Source organism: Leguminivora glycinivorella, chromosome 1, assembly GCF_023078275.1.
Source record: "Leguminivora glycinivorella isolate SPB_JAAS2020 chromosome 1, LegGlyc_1.1, whole genome shotgun sequence".
Lineage (NCBI taxonomy): Eukaryota > Metazoa > Arthropoda > Insecta > Lepidoptera > Tortricidae > Leguminivora > Leguminivora glycinivorella.
This window is the reverse complement of record NC_062971.1, coordinates 303,827-326,194: the sequence shown is the minus strand read 5'-3', so window position 1 is coordinate 326,194 and position 22,368 is coordinate 303,827. Positions and strand designations below refer to the sequence as shown.

The window sequence follows — 22,368 nt, the reverse complement described above, 5'->3', positions numbered from 1 at the left end:
TGGGCATGTTGAGCATTGTGAGTGTGAGCTGGAGTTAAGATGGGTCAAAGAGTCCTGAGGAGTCTTGGGCTCTTCGTCCTCCTTTGTGTGAGCCAGTCCTCGCAGCAGTCAGTCGACAAATCAGGTTAGTTTGTGATTTTTGGTCTTCGAGGAAGAGCAGCTCGTCTTTCACGCGAAAGAAATGCAATGGTTGTCGGTATACAGAAAAAAATAGCAAAATTATCCGTCTCTGTGCAGGCCAAAAACTAATCTTCATTTTCAATCTAATATTATTGAACACAAGAAGAAGTAGACACAGATTTTCTCAACATGCTGTCTAGTGACTCCAAACTGATGGGTTTTGTCATTTTACCTATTATATGAGAAGTACCAAATTCTGCATCAATCTACAGAATGCCAGCACAGGTACATATTAATTTTCTGGCGAATCCTGGCAAAGAAGTGGCTGTACAAGTTGTTCTTTAGATTTTATTCTTACCCGGCCCCGTAGCCGAATGGCATTTCTTCGACGCCAAACGAAAACGAAACGTAGTCCGGCTCTGTCGCGCCAATACGCAAGAGCGATAGGGATAGATATCTACTAGCGTTTCGTTTCGTGAGCGTTTCGTGAGTGTTTGTGCCATTCGGCTACGCACCCCGAAAAGAAAATGAGGTACTATCAGCAGCAAAAATTATGAATTAATTCATTGAAAAATTCGCAATGCACTTTTGCAGCTAATAGTACGTTGCATCACTTTGTCTATAAGCGGATCTTATCTTGATAGGAAAGAAGAACAGACTGTTAAATTCTCTCAGAGTGTATTGGGGAAGTCAAGCATTGAAATCAATAAAAACTTATTGTTTCGACGCATTATTATCGCAATGTTTTCGATTAAACATAGCTCATTAGTGCTTAGCTTACTAACTTACCGTGCAATATACTAAAACATTCTTTTCTTTTTCTATTTTTACACATAGAATCTCTTAAATGCTTAAGGTTACTTACTAAGGAATAAAGAAGGTTAAATAGTATATTTAATTGTTTTTTGATAAAACCTATATTGGGTCTTGGGGCCTAACGAAGTAACCCAAAATCAAAAATGTATGGAAATAGTTAATACGAGTAAAATTACCGATTGGATCGTGGCTTGCGTGAACGGTAGCCGTCGCGTCGCATTGCATCTCCTACCAGGGCAGGTTCAGAATTTGGGCCCCCCCCAATTAGCGTATAGGTTGTTAACAGAAATTAGCTCACTGTCAGTTTTGTGATGACAGTTAAGCATAAAATCTATCTAAAATTTACTTTTTTCATATTCTGAATGTAGAAGTTTGTGTAATTAATACAAAAACAATATTTTTATTGAAATTTCATACTTAATTATCGTCACAAAACTGACAGTGAGTTAATTTTTGTTAACAACTTACTTTAATTGGGGGCTCCCAAATTATGAAAATGCCCATCATCCATAGTTTATGGACGTCGCCCACCTAAGACACTCCATAGAGATCGAAGGTTTGATTTCGTCGCGCCGCGTCGCATAGCCGTCGCGTGCCCGTCGTCCACGCGAACCACGCCGTAATAATCAATACTACACTTGACTGCACATCAGATAGAAAATAAAATATTGACCAACAAATTGATTATTATAAAACATGTAGTATTTATTACATCGGATTTGCACGCTTGGCTCTAGCGACCTTGTTATCGGGGATTAGGGCAAGTAAATACATACTTAGTCTGATAATTTACATTTATAGGATATTTTATTGATATAGGTACCTATTTTTTGTTTCGACATGCTTGTTTTTCAAATTTAACATTTTTTTTTAAACTTTTATTTCTATCATTGGTATTAGCTTAATGTGACCATAGTTATCAAGTCAACAGAAAGGTCCAATACAAATACCCTGCAAAATGTTTACGTCTGCTGAGACTCAACCTCAAGCATTCTTTGTCAAAATGACACGACAGGCTGCGTACACCAAATGTCAATTTTTTAATGCTCTTAGCTAACGGAAAACAATATATGTAGAAGTAAAGTAATAAGGACAACAAATACTACGATTGGCTTTGGAGTCCAAACGAATATCAACTACTTATTTGAGATACATATGTAAGACATTACTGTTTTTAAAATTTAGTTTAATTTTTATTTTAAGTATAATTTTAGATTTATTTAGTTTAAGTATATTTTAAGATATTATTATGTACCTACTTAACTGATAAGTTAGTAAAGATCGTTATCAAGGTGCACTTTTCGTGGCAAATGGTACAGTTGGCAAAAAAAAAACAAATATTTACATATGTTTTTAAAAGAGGTACCGTTACATTATATTTATGACCCATGAAAACTAGCAACGGGAATAAGTTAATTTTTAATGTTTCTGATTTCAGCTTCAGCTTCAAACTCAGCAAGAACTGGTCTGGTACTAGATGATAATGACAAGTCCTCAGCTTCCGCAGCAGCAAATGCTGTAGCACAAAGTAAAGTATTCCTTTTTTTACTAAAGTTAATAATCATTAAGTTTTAAAATAGACTTCGAAGTTTTGAGAACGGCTCCTACCAAAACCAAGATTCTGCTCTGATAACCAGACATTGCAACTTTCCCAGCTACGAGTATTTTGGGGCAGCCATTGTCGCGTTAAAGAAATATATATGTCCGACTCCAGCTGAAATAGTTAATTATTATTAAGTAAAATGAGCCTTAATTGATGTTCTACCTAGGAAACACATGTATGAATTCCTTTATTTCTACAATTCTGCACCGAAATTGCTGGAAAAGTTACGATGTTTACTGAAAACACTGTATCACGCTCTTGGCCTTGGTTAATGGTTAGGTTGTCTGAAAATAAGCCAAGTTACTACTTTAGATATGGGATTGTATCTATTTGAAAAAAAAAAAACAATTTAAAAGTATTAAAAACAGAGTTACGTTATACAGTAGAAGATATATTTATATCTTTCTTTCATCTTCAACTAATTAATCAATTGAGATCAATTGATGTAGCATCCACAAATTCATCAAGTATTAAGTTTATCTTAACTTATTGAAATGATTTATTATTTCAGGTTTAGGTCATTGGAATGTTCCAACCAGCTACAGGCCGCCATACTACCCAACGACACCGAACTATCAACCGACTAATCGTACGTAATTTGTTAATGATCCCTCATTATTATGTACTACAGTATGCCTACAGGCACCTGAAATAATATGTTCCTCTTCGAAGGCCGCAAATTCACCTATGTGACACAATCATGGCTTTACTAATAAGATTCTGTCAGTAATTTCTGCTGACTTCGATGTGTAATATATTACTGCTGTATCATGACTTTTCAAAGCGTTATAGATCATGGTCTTGATAAATTTCTTGTTAGTTTTAAGGGTGACTCTGCGTCTTGAGACATTTAGTATGTTTAAAGTCCCTATACTTACGCTGTTTCATGAGAAATCAAATTAAAATTAAAAGTAATGACACCGAGGGTAGCTGGGCCATTTTTTTCAAATTCATACTCAGAATCGCGAGGTCTTTCGAACCTGATAGGAGAAAAAAAATCCCAAGATTTCCATACATTTTTCAAACTTTCCATTCCGTTACCGTCATACAAAATATATGAAAAAATGGTATGGGACACTTTCTTTCTCCTACTAGGATTGAAAGAGCTCGCCATCCTGAGTGGAAACAACATAAAAAACGCCGTTTGGTGCCAGACCGCCTCCCAAATCCAAAAAACCCAGTGCTGTGAGGAACGGACAATATAGTTATTTAAGTAATTTAGTGGTTTCATTGTGGGGCGTGGACAACTTTTAAAAAAATGGCCCAGCTGCACATTATCCCAACATATGTACATTAAAAGAATAGTCTATTTTTACTGACCAAAACTACAGTTAAAACCAGAGAGACGTGAGCTTCCTGAATAGAAATTTCCTTACATGACGATGGGGGTTATCTCTCTTTACATCTGACTGTACAGTGAGCTGCAAAAGTGTATGGCGAATGAATCACTCAATCCATACCAATATTATAAATGGTTAAATGTGTGTGTCTGTTTGTTTGTCCGTCTTTTACGGAAAAACGGAGCGACGAATTGAAGTGATTTTTTAAGTGGAGATAGTTGCAGGGATGGAGAGTGACATAGGCTACTTTTTCTCTTTCTAACGCAAGTGAAGCCGCGGGCAAAAGCTTTATCCATGCAGTTTCGTAGCTCACTGTACACTGCAAATGTAAAACCGCATGTACACTTCAGTACATAAACCTATCTTAAAATTCCAGAATGCTCCTACGCAGACCAAATCCTAAACATCAAGGACCCGTACGGAGTGTGCAAGGTGTGCGTCTGTGTGCAGCGGTACGGGTACCTCGAGCCCGTGTGCGGCAGCTGCGCCGACTGCGACTCGCCCTGGCCGACGACGCAGCCGCCGTTCCCGCCTCCGCCGCCGCCACCGCCACCGCCGCCGCCACCACCGCCGCCGCCACCGCCGCCGCCGCAACGTAAGCAATTTCGTTTTCACCAATCATTAGTGCATTAGGACCGATATCCCATACATTTGAGCGGCCATCTTTGATTTTTGACTTTGAAATCCATCTGACATTCGATAGCAGATCGGATAATGTGAAAACGCACTTAGAGTTTCCCCAAAGATGTCTACGCCCAATTGTTTCTAGCCGACCAAATAATCGCTCGCTCGAGTATGAAGACACGCGTCGTCGTTGCTGAATGCAGATGTACGCATGTTCATACTAACGAGCGATTTCTGGTCGGCGAGAACCAATTCGGCGTCGATATGTTTGAAGAGACCCTTACAGGCTCTCTTGATTGTTGTGTCTCGTGAAAGTTGGGTTTTACCTGTCCACAAGAGTGCAGCCCCTTGTAAAACAAATAACTAAACGCTGAGTGCGTAGGAGTGTTTACGAATAAACCGTTGAATGGATTTAATTTATGTTTAGTACAGAGATAATTAGAGTCCCCCGGAAGGAAATAGGATATTTTTCACCCCCAAAATCTTAAGAAAAGAAAATCTTATTTCCATGGTCAAAGTGAGGTAAATGAGCCAGCGCCTGTTAAGTGATGAAAGCAATTTTGCTTTTGTTGTAAATATTATTATTGCTTCCAATTTTTTCACAGGCGCTAGCCAAATCGATAATTTTACGCAGACGAAGCAGACTATATAAACTTCGAATCCCTTGAAATGGTCGTAATAGTGCCATTTGACACTTCTAAATGTCAAACGAAAACTGTTACAATTAAGACCGAATAGTTACTACAAGCAACCAAGAAGCAAGCTTTGTCAAAGCGGACCCCAGGGTCCCATGAGCGTGGCGAATGCCGGTATAATGCAATGATGACTACAAGCAAACAAGAGCCGACACTATAGCGTCATGGAGGCGAATACCTATCCTCTAGTGTATTCTTGATTGAAATATTTTAAAGGATTGTTATTTTTACAGCAAAATGCGACCCGATGCCAACCAACCAGTACTTCCAGAATCCGTTGGACCCTTGCCAAGTCTGCATCTGCAAGGTGGTTGAGGAAATATTTGGACCCCCTCAAGGTCCCATCATCGAGTGTACCAACAACCCGGAATGCCGTAAGTTGTTTAAGGAATAAGAAAAACTCAATATGATCAAATACCACTTTTGAAAGTGACGAATACTGGATGAATAAGAAATGGGTGACGAAAGCAGAATCAGGCGAATTTAAGAATTTCACAAATTATGATTGTAATGATCTAATCTGATACCCATAATTCAGAATCTTGATTAAGGCAATGGAAAATTCTAAGAAGACTTGCACCACTGTCTATCGAGGGTACTTAACCGTGACAGAAAAATCATAATAATTTAATGAAATTGCAAACCCTCGGAGACAGTTTCAACAGAAAAAAATTGTAACCCAGAAAAGTTTATATGATATCTTTCTGTTTCAGAAATTCCCACAACACCACGTAAGTACAAAATTTACTCATAATAAAATAATGTACGTACTCGACACTTCATTTTAATACCATTGACTTCAGTGTGTAAGAACATAATTTTATCCATTTAAATTAGTCATGCTTGTAAGAATAAATTCAGAACAATATCTTTAAGGCTTGTGTAATTCTAAGTTTTGAATTATTATTTCTATGGGGTATCGGTGTACAGAAATTTATGCATACTTTTATATACTTTACAGGCCCACCCGGCCCACCACAACCATGTAAGTTTACCAAATATACTTCAAAACTGTCATTACTAAGAATAATTTATCAAAAATAAAATAAAAAGATTTGATTTTTTGTTCGCAAATTAAGGAATTTCAGAAAACATAATATACAAGTAGTTCGATATCATTACGAGTAAAACATATGAAACACAATCGCGGTAATGTAACGGTTTTCATGATTGAATACTTTTTATATGGAAAAGGTCCACACAGGTATCTTTGTTATAAAGTACTGGGTACACGACTAGGTATTTCAAGAAGCCACGACTGGCAGCTAACTTCAACTAATCAAATTATTTTCTATGTTTTACATGTTAGCACAGTGACAAAAACCCGCGCGACGTGTGACCAGAGAACAGTTATTTAATAAAGTAAAAAAATTAATACATGGATAATAAAAGATTAGTTGAAATTATCAGCCGACCGAAATTGGCTCATGTATCTTATCCATTTCCTAATCAGAAAACGACACTCAATTCATATGCCCTTAACCTCCACTGCCACTGTTTCGGTACATTTTCTCCCAGTTCCTGTCTGCCAGTTTTACCCGAAGGACGTTTGGTTCGAGCATCCGCAGTACGTCTGTTTCCGTTGCAAGTGCGAGGGCTCCCCGGTGACAGGAGAGACCACCATAGATTGCTACCCTGATCCTATGTGCGGTATGTATGGTAGCCCTAGCTAAATCCTATACAAATATCAACAATGTCATAAACAACATCTATATTTTTTCCGAACATCTTCATTTCAATAAAAGTGCGTGTATAAAGGCCGGTAACGCACCTAGACCCTTGTTGTATTTAGGTTTTAGGCACATTCGCGGCAGTGATGGCTTGCCATCAGGCAATCTGTTTGTTTCTTTGCCTCTTACCTCATAAGTTAACTTGGTTAAGTCAAATGAAAGTGAAAAAGACAAAATATATGCCTTCCTTTAATTCTTATTTTAATGTTTTAGAATTAACTACATTGATGCCTCCTACAACCAAGGGTAAGTTCTTGTCAAATGCACATTTTGTTTATAGGCTTTTATTTAACATAATAATTATGTATATTTTGCTCAATTATAAAAGCGATTTACGTATGCGCCATTCCCACACGTATGCATTACGTATGCGCCGTTGCCACATTTTCGCTTAAGCATACAGATTCCTAACTATAAAGATAGGTGCAAATTTCGTTCTTATGGTCAAGCGAGTGTACCTTCACAAAATATGCATTAATTTTATCTTACAGCCCCACCAGTTCCCAACCCACACGTTGATCCACTACCTGGACCATCACCACGTAAGTGTTTCTACCAAATATGATTAATATTCAAAATGATAGCTTCATAGTCTAGGAGGTCGTGATACTCATCATCAGTCATCTGTATCACCGCTGCAATTTCGGGCAGACGGGTATACATATAGAGGACTAAGCTGGAGGGATCCTGAATCAGTCACCCAGGATCGTGAAAAGTGGAAGACTCATTTCCTCTAAGATCCCTATGACCCTAGTGAAGGACAACAGGAGCACATCATGATCGTCATCAGGTATATTTTTGTAAATTAAGCAGGTTTGTTGAAGAGCGAAGAGTGTTGAAGAGGTCCGATCGTATCTGAAACACCACGCTGCGTTCAAAAACCCGCATTTCCGACGTCCGCGAGAGGACTGCCAGGCGCAAATGGGACTGGGCTGGTCACGTCTACCGCATGCACCCCGACAGGTGGGCGAGTCCAGCTACCAATAGGATGCCACAAATAGAGCACGGACGCGGCAGGCCCAGAAGGAGATGGAGGGACGACCTAGACACCTTTCTCACTAACTGGCCTGAAGAGGCACTAAACCGGGTGTCATGGAGGTCAAGGAGACAGGTATTTGCCCAGCAGTGGGACACTATAATAGGCTATTAAAAAAAGCAGATTTGTAAATATTGTCTGAGTTAAAAGTGTAGAGTACAAACAGGATTTTATTGTTAATTTTTTTCTTTTATCTGTCCATTTTTCCGCAGACCCATCCTGCCGACCCTTCACCCCCGGCCTGGTATTCCAACACCCGTGGGACCCGTGTCTCGAGTGCATGTGCATCGAGGCCTCTGTCGCCGGCATCGTCAACGTGCAAGTCAACTGCTATACCAAGGCAGAGTGCTGTGAGTTACCGTAATTAAAGTCAAATGTAACGGTAGGTCACCGGTGGTTCTGTTTTTGAAAAGCAATATTCAGTTTTATTACATCGATTAGGAATATTATGACAAGGCAGGAATCGATTTTGTGCACTATTTATATGTATTTTTATTTACAAACTTTTATTTAACTTAAAATTTATTCTAATAAGGACCTATGTGCCTATGTTTTTAAATCTTTTCATTTACCGCTTATCTTATTAGTTTCGTATCTGGTATTTAAATTTCATTATTTTTTTCAGGCATAATTCCTCCAGATCCAGGTAAGTTTTAATTATACTATTACTATTTAAAAAAAATCAGTTTCGGTCTCACTAGATGGCGTTACAATAATTATTATTTTTCTTTCAGGAACTTATCCACCAGGCCTACCTCAGCCACAGCAGCCCTCTTACATCCAACCACCATCGCGTAAGTATAATTAATAAAGAAACGAACATATATTATAAGACTAAATTGAGCTGGTTTCTGACCTCAACCTCGTATAATACATACATAAATAGAGACTGTGTTTGGATGTTCTGTCACCTCATGGTTTTAAACGAAAACGAACAATTAATACGTGTAAGTCCTTAGAATACTGTATGTAAGAACATTCTATCGCTTGCCATCTAGCCTTAGAGCAAAAAAAACATGACTTTGTACATTATGCTTATTACAAAGGATGTTCTTCTAAAAACTTATTTTGCCCTAATTAGTAAACCTTATTAAAACAAGTGTAATTTCTTTCAGTAATCACACAAATTATATTTTTCGTGTTGATGTTTTAAAACGAACGGTAAAGTCCCTTTTATCTGTCCCCAAACGACGGGCCAAACGTGCGCCAATTTGTCGCTCCATCGTAAACTTTAACTTTTTAACGATTACGTTAACTGTCGTTCGGACCGGTTGTACGTTTAAAACTGTTTGGATCATTAACAAATAATACAAATATTGTATTATATGAACACCGTATAGTGTACTACGAGTACTTATTAAAGCATTTTATTTTTATTTTTAATGTAACACAATTCACAATATTTGCATTTGGATACACTTTTTTTACTGACTGAGTAACAAAATGTAATTAATAACCAGACAGTCATCGTAACTTTTCCAGCAATTTCGGTGCAGAATGGTAGAAATAAAGGAATTCACACATGTGGTTTCTAGATAGATGATCAATTAGGGCTCATTTTACTGTTAATAATCCTAATTAACTATTCCAGTTGACTTCATTTACCGCGACAATGCTGCACAAAAACTGCTGGGAAGTTACGATATCTGGTTGTGACGTATTGTTTTTGAATCGACAAACTGGTTTTCATATTCTTAGCCAAGGTTTTATGATATTTCATTGCGACACTACTGCCCTCTAGTGTCTTATCGGCATGAAAAGCCGAGAACCTCGAAAAGGTTATTATGCAGCCGAGCTGCAGCTGAAAGCTCCTGTTTTCAATGGCTTGCCCTTGACACATATCGCGGTTCAGCCATTCAAAGCGTGAGATGTTTGCGGACAGAGTTTGTTTATACTCTAAGATTAAAGAATATTCGTTGCATTTCGTTTCTACTTCTTATTATAGCCTTGAATACAAATTTAAGACAAAATATATTTCACCCAGTATTTAACGAGACCAAAAAACGAGTTTAGACAATATACCTACAGACTTCGGATTTTTGTGCGTCATCTCATACTAAAAGTCATTAAAATGACCTAGCTCAGTCACTAAGAATGTCGCAAATTCATCCGATCTCTGACAATAAGTTTTGTTTTCTGGTTGAAAACGTTCAGTAACTAAATGGTTTTCTTTAAGAATTCCAATATATTATTGCTCTGTAGAAAGTAGTTCCGGTATGTCGGACTTTTCCTACGGGTGTCATATTATTACATACTTTGTTAGGTTAAATAGATGCTTTCGGGATGGGCGTCATAATATTATAAAAGTTCAAAATGACCAATTTTACCTCATCCTTGCAAGGATACCGACATAGGAGGCCATACACAGTAATTATGGTCTCAAGCCCCTGACCATAAATAAGTACTTACCAAAATCACTCTGTATAACAACACAACCCTCAGATTCCAGGCACAATAACGAGCCAACAAATACAAAAGCTTTAAAGGTATCCCAGAAATCAAGTTTTTACGAGTCCCATCCCAAACGTAATAAGGGTGTTTGCGACCACAATCAATCGCCAACGACCGGGCATGATTGACCACCGGGAAAAGTGTACTTTTCACCCATTTATCGGCTCTCCCCCTGGCTATATTGATAGGTGTTTTATTGTACTTTGGTTGGGTCGGATACAGTTTCAAATGTTACTTTTAATAGTCTTTTTTGATAGCTATGGCGATGTGTTTTAATGTAAAATGCATAAGATTATTTTATTTTAGTAGTTGTTACAGCTTTTATGAGTGATAACGCAGTAATTAACTGTATGTTTTTAATTTACAGCTTATAACAATGGCAATCCTCAGTGGCAAAATCCACAGTGGCAAAATCCACAGTGGCAAAACCCACAGTGGCAAAACCCAGGAAATATAGGACCAGGTAGGCAACCTTGCGAGGCTGTTTTTTTATTAGCTGAAAAATTAAGTAAGGAGGATTATCTTTAACATCGATCAGTTTTTGACTGAAAATCTGAGTGTCGAGTATCTATTCGTACCTTATCATGAAAATCGAGTGAGTAATATCGAATAACAATATTTTTTAACTTATGATACATAAATATCAATGAATAAATAATACTCAATTTTTTTTTGCTATAAAATTTTTCAGGACAAATAGGATCTTACGCGAATGCAAACGCTTTCGCCGACATCCAAGGCACCGGTAACTCTCTAGCCCAAGCCGACGCAGCCGCACAAGCCGCAGCTCAAGCCCAAGTCGCCGCCCAAAACGCCCAGAACAACCTCAACCAGTACCAGTTCTACCCAGGCCAAGATGGATCTCAAACAAATGAAGCTCAGAATAATTTAAATCAGTTCCAACTTTACCCAGGCCAGGAGAATCAAGGAGCATCTCAGGCACAAGTCATATCTCAAGCCATAGCCGAAGCTCAGGCAAACGCTAACCGCGGCTTCCCAGGCTACAACCAGGGAGGCGGCGCCGAGTGGAACCAGGGAGGATTCCAACAAGAGATCTATCCAAAGAAACTGATCATTCAGCAGCCGAACTCTTATTACCCGGGTGGTAACCAAGGATTCCCTGGTGGTATCCAAATCATCCAAGGTGGCCAAATGATTCCTGGTGGTAACCAAGGCTTCCCTGGAGGAAACCAAGGGTTCCCTGGAGGAAACCAAGGATTCCCTGGTGGCTACGGAAACGGAATATCTCAGGCCCAAGCCACTAGCAATGCTCAGTCATCAGGATATGGAACTGCTCAAGCTCAGTCTGACGCCGTTGCTCAGGGAGACTCTCAAGCGATAGCGGATGCTGTGGCCCAGAGCAATGCAGGGTACTCAAATGGATGGAATGGAATGAATGGATTAGTTAAACCAGACTCGTTGAATCAAGGCGGTGGACTATCTAACCAATATCAGACAGGTTTCAAGGGTCTACCATATGGATTTGGTGGTTCTGGTTCCGTAGCCCAATCTCAAGCTCTAGCCGAGGGTGATGTTGGGTCAGCACAAGCTATGGCGAACGCGTTAGCTCAGCAGTTAGCGTCGCAGGCTGACGCCTCAGCCAATGCTAACGCAATGTCTCAGAATATGATGTACCAATCCCCGACATCATACTACTACCCCGGTGGAGGCCAAGCGGGGAGGACCAATGGAGCGGCGCAAGCAGACGCACAGGCAGTAGCCAACGCCATGGCCGATGGAGGTAAATTGTAGCGTAATTATAAATTAATAAAATTGGTTTTCTTTATCTAGCCATCAATGTCATAGTCATAGTTAGGCAAAACATATCTGATTTTGTTTTCAATCTTCTTCTCCATATAGGCCATAAGTAACCATATATTTAGGTACTACAAATATATATATGTAAAACGCACTGATTGTTCAATACATTGTAACTAATACCAGGAGCACGATTCTCATTTTATTGTTCTAACAATTTTAAGAATTTCATCTATTACACTCGAACAATGGTATTTCTCCAAAAAACACTAATGATAAGCGGAACATAAAATTAAAATCAGATCGTACTCCAGGAAACTGTAACTAAAGAGTTAAATGAATCCTACTTTAATCGAAATAAAATAATTTTACTAATCAGGCAGGCGAGCATGGTCGCGTGATAAACGATATAACGTCAGGCTGTCCTTTTCCCACTATTTGTTAGTGCGATAGGGACGCACCGATGCCATTCCGTTTATCCAACTACAGATGATTGCGAAAAGCTTTTCCTCCCTATATTTACGGAAACGTACGAACGTGTCATGCTACTTCAGTCAGTCTCGGTACAAACAAGACGTAGTGACGCTGTCTGAGCTAGCATAACAGATACGAACGTTTCCGGAAAAATACGAAGGAAAAGCTGTGTGCTACGCTCGCAGAACTCTAAAACAAGTAATGTCAATACGGGTAAGTGTGTCATAAGATGGAGTGTGTCTTGGCTTCTCATTTGACCGTTTTACTCATTGTGACAGGTGTTTCTGGGAATTATGGGAATTCTGGGAATACTTTTACTACTTGCTACTCACGTCTAGTTAGTAGTAAACGTATGAACTCTCAATAAACGCTGTTAATTGGTTTTAACGGGCCAAATTTGAAGGCCAGACACACTTATCCTTATGACACACTTATCCGTATTTGATTATTTCCGCTTCTATTTACCTACACGAAAATAAATTAATTTCACAGACGCGTCCGCCCAGGCCCAGGCTTCAGCGGCGTCCGCCATAAAAGCAGGTGCGTATATCAAAGGAATTCGCCGAAAAAACCCTCCACACACTCAAAGGGAAGTATCCCGAACAATGCCCTACGCGTTACCCAATACAAAACATTGTTTGCCGAAGAAATTTTTGGCGAGCTCCGGGCATAATTCTTAACAAGCGTATACCGGTAATCCCTTGGCATACCCTGACAACTTTTGGGACATAAATTAAAAATATATTACAAGACCAGATGGTGAGCGGGTCTCATGCAAATTCTATTTAATCAAACTTCTCTTGGATCCGTCAGGGCTTATAAGTATTAGATTCTTTTTTAGAGTCAGTCGGTGGAATAAATTTTAAGTTACTAGTTTAAGTAAGAAAAGGAGTTGAGATGATGAATAAGAAATACTTAAATCCTTTTTTAAAACTTAATTCATCGTTCTTATTCAGGTTGTTCTTTTAATTCATATAAAGTATTTAATTAATTCTGGTTTTTTTATCGAACCAAAAATTAATACAAATGATGCATTCTACCATTTCAGGTGATTCAGATTCACAGGAGTAGAAAATAATTACTGTAGTAAGTAATATTTTGCAAACTTATTTAGTATTGTTGTAAAAAAAAAAGTTCCGTAGCAGTTTAAAAAAGTACGGAATGTTTATGTATTTTCTGGTGTTTTCAATTATAACGGGATTAACGGGTCACTCACGTTTCTTTAGTTCGGGTTTCCCATAGAGTACAAGTACGAAGTAAGTATCTTATGAAACACGAGGTTAGGGGGCTCACTATCCGTTTGCCGGACGGTATCAGCACTGAAGAACAGGCAGGCCGAACTAGTAATCACTCGGTTCCAGCTGAATGAAGAAGATAAATAACATACATGCATTTATGATGAGAGTTAAAACCGTGTGATGGTCTTATGTAACTGTTTGTGAGTTTGTGGATAGAGATAAATATCACAAAAAAACAACAGCGATTTAATGTATAGAATTAATGATTCACCAGAAAAAATATTGATGATAATATAAAAAAATTAAAATGAAAATGAAAAAGTTTATTATATAAATTAACAATTACAGAAAAACACGACCGTGTCCTGAGCTAGGAAACCCTGTGTTACAGGACCCAGTTTCAGAGTATTTTCACATAAAGCGATTGAAACTGTGTGGGGACATTTGGCGAAAAGCGAAAATGTCGATAAATTCTCGACTTCAAACGTGAGTGACCCGTTTTAATTCATTAGAAATATTTTTATCTCACATGGTGTTCCATTTCAGGTACAAATAGTTCACGACTCAAGCGACTCAGCCATGGACACGGACTCGACTGCCAAGTAGTCTAACAGTGTGAAGCAAACCGAACGAAATACTTCTATTTATTTCGTAAATGCTATTATATAGTTCGGAGCAATTTCACGTGTGTTTTATTGTACCTGTAGTTTTATGAATATCCTCGGCAAATGTGGCAAATGTGTTTGCTCGAAAAATATTACAGTTTAGTAAAGATTTTGTAGATAATATTAATAGGAAGTTTGTTAAAAGATATTCGCTTACTTAAAACTAGGGCTTGCATTCCGGAATTCCGGAATCTCGAAATTCCGGAATTTCGGACAATTTTTCCGATATTACAGTTCCGGAATTGAAACACATAATCTCGAAAATTCCGGAATTGAAAAAAGATATATTTTTGGACGAAAACGTGTAATATCAGCCTGGTTATTTTACAAAACTACCACCGCGTCTATAAAAGATATGTAAATTCATTAAGTTAGACACTGCTCGGATTCAGGTAGTGCCTATTTTATGACCAAAGGATTGCATCCAGGGCTAGTTAGAGCGAGATAGTGTAGTTTTAACCCGCTAATATTATACCATTGTCACTTTCTGGTTTTGCTCTCAATTGTTTTAGCTAATAGGTAAGTGAAATATATAATCAGTTCAAAGTAAATATTTGTTGTAGAAAGTTGTGTCTTGTGATAATTTAAAATTACTAGCCGGGAGTTGAGTGTTATGCTCGAATACTGAAGGACAATTAAATATAAATAAATAACATTAGGTACAATATTATTTTATCAGCGCTATTTATGCTCAATTTATTAGATCGAACCTAAAATTTCCGTAATAATCTAAGTTAATCGGTATTAAAGCGGCATAAACTCAAAATTTTACTTCTTTTCTCATAGCAGTCATAGCACTGAATATTTTAGGCATAAAGTCTTAAGTTCAGACGCAAATCGTAGTATTTGGTATTACATTCATTCACTAGCATAACGTTGTAGTTACTTTATACACTTTTCACAAAGACGTGTGCATATTTTACTAAACTCTATCTAAGTCTATTACCATTTACCACAAAATCAAAAGATTTGAGAAGCGAATGTATGGAAAATGATGAATATGAAAAGAATGATTTATTTTTTTACAAAAAATTAAGGTGTACATGTAGTTGTAGGTACCTAAGAATAAATCATAAAATCTGTCTTTTTGGGCTAACTTAGATATCTTTTGTCCCTACTCGAGTCTGATAAAGGTAATTCAAAATTTCTTTTATTACAGTTATGTGAACAAGAAGTTATATGCCATTCTTATAAATTATTACTTTTATATTATTCCGATGGTCAATGGATAAAAAAATAACTTTAACGTTGACCACTATCAGAAAACTGGCACTAAAACCTCGTTTGTATCGTTAACTGTAGTTCAATACCTTGCAAGACCGATGACACAAAATGGGCTTTCCTGTAAAATTACTAAAATGAAAATTTCAGTGTTATATGCCTTTCAGGTACGGAGTTATTGTCTTAAACGTCAATTTATAATAAATTTCAATTTAAAATTGTACTATTTCATCAAAAATCCACCAGTTCCGGAATTGAAGTCCAATCTCGAAAACCAGTTCCGGAATTGAAAATCGTCCGATATTGCAAGCCCTACTTAAAACAACTGCTATCTGGTCTGGAAATGAATAAAGTACCTGAAACAAAAACACACAATAGTTTAGTATAAAATGAAGTTCAAGACAATATTTCACTTAGCGCTGTAAATATGACTACATGACATTATATTTCGCAACTTCATTCTTTGCGATTTATTGTTTACATATTGTAGTTACGCCCCCACGCATCAGCCTTGCACGGTTTTTAAAGGTTTATTTTTCTTTTATACTGGCAACACTAAAAAAAAAACTTGCTCCCACTCCCTCGGTGTCATGGCAGGTCCACTAACCGCCATTTTCCAATCATTCAACGGTTCCGTGCTCAAGCCTTCGCACGTCACGCAACACTCGTCACTCACCGAAGAAGAAACGCCGAGACAACGACTACGACGACAAGCTGGAGCGAACGTTAAAGTGATGCGTACTGCTAATTGCGGGCTGTTACCTTCACGTAAAAACGTTACAAAAGTGATGCGTACATGCTAATTGCGGGCTGTTACCTTCACGTAAAAACGTTACAAAAGTGATGCGTACATGCTAATTGCGGGCTGTTACCTTCACGTAAAAACGTTACAAAAGTGATGCGTACTGCTAATTACGGGCTGTTACCTTCACGTAAGAAACGATGCGAGCTACTATCCTGGGTAGTCTCTGTCGTAATTTAAGAAAGCTAACATTTGCGAAACCGGTGACGACCAGTTCGATTTGGCGGCAATGGACCACGTGCTTGACGTCGAGCCTCATCGGGAAGATCGCAGCTGCCTGCTTTACCAGCGCCGGGGACACCGCACCAGGAGCTATCGACTCGATCCAGCCAAGAACGATCACGATCAGGCCAGTCGTCCGCAACAGATCATATGTAACCGCGGACCCTACTCAGGCCGCGCAGCGCAGCCCGCTGAGCTCACCCGGTCCACGGAACCCGTGGAGCCGTAACGTCCTAGCAGGGGGACATATTATTAGACGAGGATATCCTCGATTTATCTACTGGGCCAAGCCTAAAAATCGGACACGCCTTTAAAAGGACGTTCCTTGTTGAAGGATTATAAAACATTTTAGCAGAATGCCTAATAAACAAATCGCTTCAACTTTGTCAGCACTCTCAGAGGCTACGGATTCAGCAAAGGACATTCAAAAACCTATCAACGACACATTTCGCATTATATAAGCATGTGGTTATCATTTCGCAGAAAGAAAAAGGAGACAAATCGTTTGAGACTTTAACGTTTACTGATTTTAAGGATACTTTAAAATACAGGAGGAAAATCAGGAAAAATACTACGTTAAATGTTCAAAAAACTCATTTAATCCAGTATCTCAAGAGAATCGCAACAGCAGGTCGGATACGGGGCAGCTTCGTGCAGCAGCGTGGCGCGGCGCGGCGGCGCCCTGCGGCAGGGGCGAGTACAGCGCCCGCCGCCAGGCGCGGGAGCGCTCGCGCACGCCTCCTCGGAGACACCAGCGGAGACGATGCACCACGAGGAAGATACGCCGGGCGCTTGCAGCACTTCACTTCACTAAAAAATCCTGGGATATCACCAATGATCCTGTTATTGTACCCACACGGGGTTGTAATATGCTATTTTTTAACTCATTGGCTACGATCCTCCTTCATCAGTGTATTTGAGATACAGAACAAGAAAAGCTTTTATTACAATATACCTATGTAATTATTTAATAACAAGCGTATACACAAACAAAAGCGCATTTTTTATTTCACTATGCCTATAATAGCATATTTTTAATACTCAAATCCGATGATAGTAGGATATTTATCCTGGATTGAAAATCTTCACTTTATATGTGAAAACAACCTGTTTATGTCCACAGTCTATATCTACGGTAATCTGAATGATGCAAAATTATTATCGGATTCCCATTTACAAAGTACCTATATAGAAAGTAAATTTGACTCATGATAGTGTGGTTCTCTTGTGTCGACCCGACGACGACTTCAATTAAATTAGAATTATTAAATTAAAGTTAAAATTCGAACTACTAAAATTACGTATGCCACTTAATTGTTAATTGTTCTGGGTTGTTGTATTCCAATGATTCCGAAGTTCCAAACATAGCATACTAATCTCTCTTACTTACCTTTTAATACGAAAAGTGTGTCTTATTTTTATTTAAATAACTAATACCCTCCGTTTAGAAAAAACATCGATAAAAGTTGACAACACGGCAACGAGAAATTTAAATGTATCTAAATTGGTAGTTTTAGTTAACTATTAAAGAGGGAACATATTCACCAGCATAGATTGCAAATTTCTAGAATTTGTATTTGATTCTATACTTATGCATTTTTTTTTTATAACTACCCTTACAAAGTATAAACAAAATTAGAGATAATATCAATCCTTTTTAAACGATGATAATGGCAAATAACGCAACCATGAAAAATGTTAAATGGTTATCTTGCATTTTTTTTTGTGGTTGCACGTACACTAAATTACTTCTTTTTTTTAACACGCTTTTATTTTACTTGATCAATCTCAAATTACAATGCAGCTATGTATATTAATAATGTCTTAAGAGTATTATACCTCTTGACAATAGATCTATACTTTGTCTGGTTGTAGCGAAATTATCTGTTTCTTAATTTAAACCTTTTTTGAGTACTACAGGATAGAGGGCTTACAACACTGGTATGCCCACGAGTATAAGAAGCAGTCAGAAATGCTATGCCATAGTAATGTATTGAAATTGAAAAGAGCATTTTTGGCTCAGAATCTTAATCTGATAGTTTTTAAATAAATAAACTATAATGGGTACACTCTCTACACCACTCCAGACATATATTTGCATGTAAAAGACCAAGTAGCATTTAAACTTGCACACTACCAGATAATTATCACAATAGTACATGATTCATACAAAAGAAATATAATTATATATAAATATAATTATCCCATAACAATAAAAATTTATCATTGAATGTAAATTTCCATACCGGAAAAATATCCTGACATTTAGAAAATAGATAAGATGCGCTTATTTTATTTCCTTCCACTCGGTTTACTTAATATTAAAAATGCAAGGTACTTAGTTGGTCTAAATTAACCAACACGACCTTGTTTCTCATTATTTCAACAATAAATAGTCATTAGAATCCAGAAACTTTGACATGAAGTCGACAAATATTTAATTTGTTGCAATCTGATTCAGAGCAATCCACGGTTTTCACAAGACTAGGTATCTAGATTCTACATAGTTGCTTCTAGATTATTAGGAAAGCACTATTGGAGAGGTTATTGACCTCTGGGACTGAAGAAGTAAAACGCATTTAACCTTTAATAATTAGCAATATGTATTTATTTTTTTTTCTCTACAAAAGCAAGGGATATGCTTACGAAAAGAAAAACAATAATACATACTTAGATCTGTAGATACTGGTCTTCGGTATGAGAAATTTGAATTAAGAACCAAGTATGGCATTATACAATAAATGTACACATTTGTGTATAAATACGCCATATAATGTTATCATGACTACAAGTAAGAGCCCTTCATGGCGGATAATATAAGCATTTTAAGAACCTGTTTTAATTTGCGACTTTGACCAGAGGCCTCAGCATTGTGTTTAACTATTTTATTTATTTATTTAAACTTTATTGCACAGTAAAAAAATGTACAAAAGGCGAACTTAATGCCAGAAGGCATTCTCTACCAGCTGACCTTTGGGCCAAACAGAGATCTATAAGAGCTTAATAGGTGCAGGAAATGTCGCAATGACGAAAAATGGAATACCTACTAAATAACCATAAATGATTATATATATCATACAGCTTACTATTATATATATTAAAAAAAAATATACATACTTAAAATAATATAGATACCTACTTACAAATACACATAAATATACATACGTAACATTATATAATTAACTATCTGGCTCATAATGAAATCTGAATCTAGAAACACTTCCCAAAAAGATACTTATCCTGTTAGCTTCGTGTACAGATTCTTTCGTTGCATAAAACTAATATTGATTAGAATTGTGCTTTGGAAATATTTGCAAAAGCACAAATCGAAGACCTCTACCAAATATAGGTATATAACAACTTCTTTTTAAAACAGAAATCCTGAAATGTATTTAGCTTGACGTATACAAACCATGTACTTATGTAAATAAAACTTCGTCATTTAGAAAAAATACTAATTTATTAATCAGCTATTAAGTATAATCATAAAGTTATCAATTTATCATCCTCCTTGCGTTATTCCGGCATTTGCCACGGTTCATGGGAGCCTGGGATTCGATTTGACAACAAATCCCAAGATCATCACAAACTGTCATTTGTTTAATGTGTCATAGCAGACGTTAGCCCTCATTTTGTGGGTTTTTCCATATCGTCGTTGTATGGTATCAAATTATCTCCAACGTCCGCCGACTCCGCCGATGTCATTAATAGCAGCGTTTTACCTTACAATAAAACGCATATTAAGCGAAGTACCTTATTTGAAGCCTATTTTATTATATTTGAGAGAGCAATCCTGTTAACAGATGACGTAGCGGTTCACATATTAGCTGACAGTAGTCGCCATTATCCCCACCACCAGTTTTACCCTTCCAGTTTTATCCCCTCACCACCGGGCGGTGGCGCCTACGGGCGCCGTTTGCCTCATTGGTTCTCAAATTATAACCAAAACAAAGTTGCAATAAGTGTACAATTTACTAAAAAGGTTGCAATAATTGTTTTAATTATGTACATTTTAAATAAAAACAGGGACATATCAGTATACATTGGAGTGTATAGGTGTTGGATTTTGCAACCTGAATGGTGAAGGTGATAAAATACATTAGTGAGTTAAACCTACCCTCCATGGGTGTAATAAAAGTAAAGTGGTGTATTGCAACGGAGTACTTTAGCCACTGGCGGCCTAAAAACTATAGGCTTCAAATAAGGTACTTCGCTTAATATGCGTTTTATTGTAAGGTAAAACGCTGCTATTAAGCTTCCTACCGTTATTTGAAGCCTATTTTATTATATTTGAGACCTGTCTGTGACCGCCTGGTGGCCAGCATAACGCCAATGTGATTAATTCCTCATCATTAGTGAAACTGGTGGAAACAACTAGTGCACTTAATAATCTGCGTGTGTGGGTGAATCATTTCAATTCAACCAACTAAGTGGAATCTGCAGTGATACATGTTACTATTTTTGTGAATACTGTATTTTTAATAAATCAATGTGAATCAAGTTATAAGATTAAATCTTATTTCTAAAAGCGAGTTCATATTTTTATTTCATTTCACCCATCAAATCATAATTTTCGGTATTGTCTGTTTTTATTAATTTCAGGATCCTTTATCATTATGCATCGATCTATTTCGCAAAAAGAAAGTGAAATCTTGTTGAGGCATTACAAGCCACAATGCTATTTGTCTTTATCACAGCAAAGCATATATGTTAGATCTATAGATCTCAGTATAACTAAGGCATAATACTGTTTAGGTTACGTTACAGACACAAAATTATCTTCATGGGTTATTCCTTTGTATTAATATTTATTTGAAAGTTCTTATAGTCTTTATGAGGAATCAAGTGCACTTATACAACATTTTACAAAAACAACGGGATCTCCCTTGAAGATATATAAAATCGACTACAATATTTCCTTACTTTGTTGTTAGCATATAATGGCTAAACAATGTCAAGTGTGTACGTACAAATTTGAACAAAGGTGATCATTGCGTGATGTCACAGTATGTACATGCATTGTATTTCCAGGCCGATTTAAGTTGGCATATACGAACAAAAAACGAATTTCATGTGCCCACCTAAAGGTGAATAATAGTAGTATACAGAGCGCAGCTATTTAGGCAATAAATTATCTTTTAATTTATAAGATTTTCGTTTCAGTCCATTTTTAATATGTACCACCCTATAAGTGGTTTCATTTTGTTGTACATATACGTATTTGCAATTAGTTGGGTTGATATGGTAAGCAGCACTACCTTTGCTAATAAGTTGTAGTATAGCTAGAAAAACACTGGTTTTCACTTATCATTGTAATATATAAGTACCAACTATATCTGCTGGATACCCATTATGGTAAGATAAATAAATAACTTGGACTGTAGGCCTAACTGAAGTTTTAGTTATATTTGAAACAAGACTAAAAATAGTTCCAAAATAGATTTTAGCATTGATTTGGCCCCATAAATTAGTTATGTTACAGGCGCATAGCTCTAATATTAGTACATTTTATGTATTTTAGACGAGTAGCCAAGCAAGACACTAAATAATTCATAACATATTTTTGTCAAAAA

The 22,368-nt window shown here is 37.2% G+C and overlaps 2 protein-coding genes across 4 annotated transcripts in view; one reads left to right on the top strand and one right to left on the bottom strand.

Moving 5' to 3' along the window:
* LOC125228588 (dystrophin) overlaps window positions 1-22,368 on the bottom strand; it is a 701,009-nt gene that overhangs the window by 393,182 nt on the left and 285,459 nt on the right. The window lies entirely within an intron of this gene.
* LOC125228629 (bromodomain-containing protein 4-like) lies at window positions 10-14,567 on the top strand. The gene is made up of 18 exons (XM_048133287.1): window positions 10-124; window positions 2,375-2,464; window positions 3,051-3,128; window positions 4,256-4,474; window positions 5,432-5,572; window positions 5,912-5,929; window positions 6,160-6,183; window positions 6,717-6,848; window positions 7,142-7,174; window positions 7,420-7,470; window positions 8,177-8,314; window positions 8,590-8,610; window positions 8,699-8,758; window positions 10,783-10,878; window positions 11,107-12,156; window positions 13,140-13,187; window positions 13,696-13,733; window positions 14,432-14,567. The coding sequence occupies exons 1-17, from the start codon at window positions 40-42 to the stop codon at window positions 13,716-13,718; spliced, it is 2,307 nt and encodes a 768-aa protein (XP_047989244.1). The 5' UTR covers window positions 10-39; the 3' UTR covers window positions 13,719-13,733; window positions 14,432-14,567.

Coding starts and splice junctions, on each gene's coding strand:
- LOC125228629 (XM_048133287.1), top strand. CDS start 40: ATGGGTCAAAGAGTCCTGAGGAGTCTTGGGCTCTTCGTCCTCCTTTGT. Junction 2,465..3,050: donor AGCAAATGCTGTAGCACAAA/GTAAAGTATTCC, acceptor TTATTATTTCAG/GTTTAGGTCATTGGAATGTT. Junction 7,175..7,419: donor GATGCCTCCTACAACCAAGG/GTAAGTTCTTGT, acceptor TTTATCTTACAG/CCCCACCAGTTCCCAACCCA.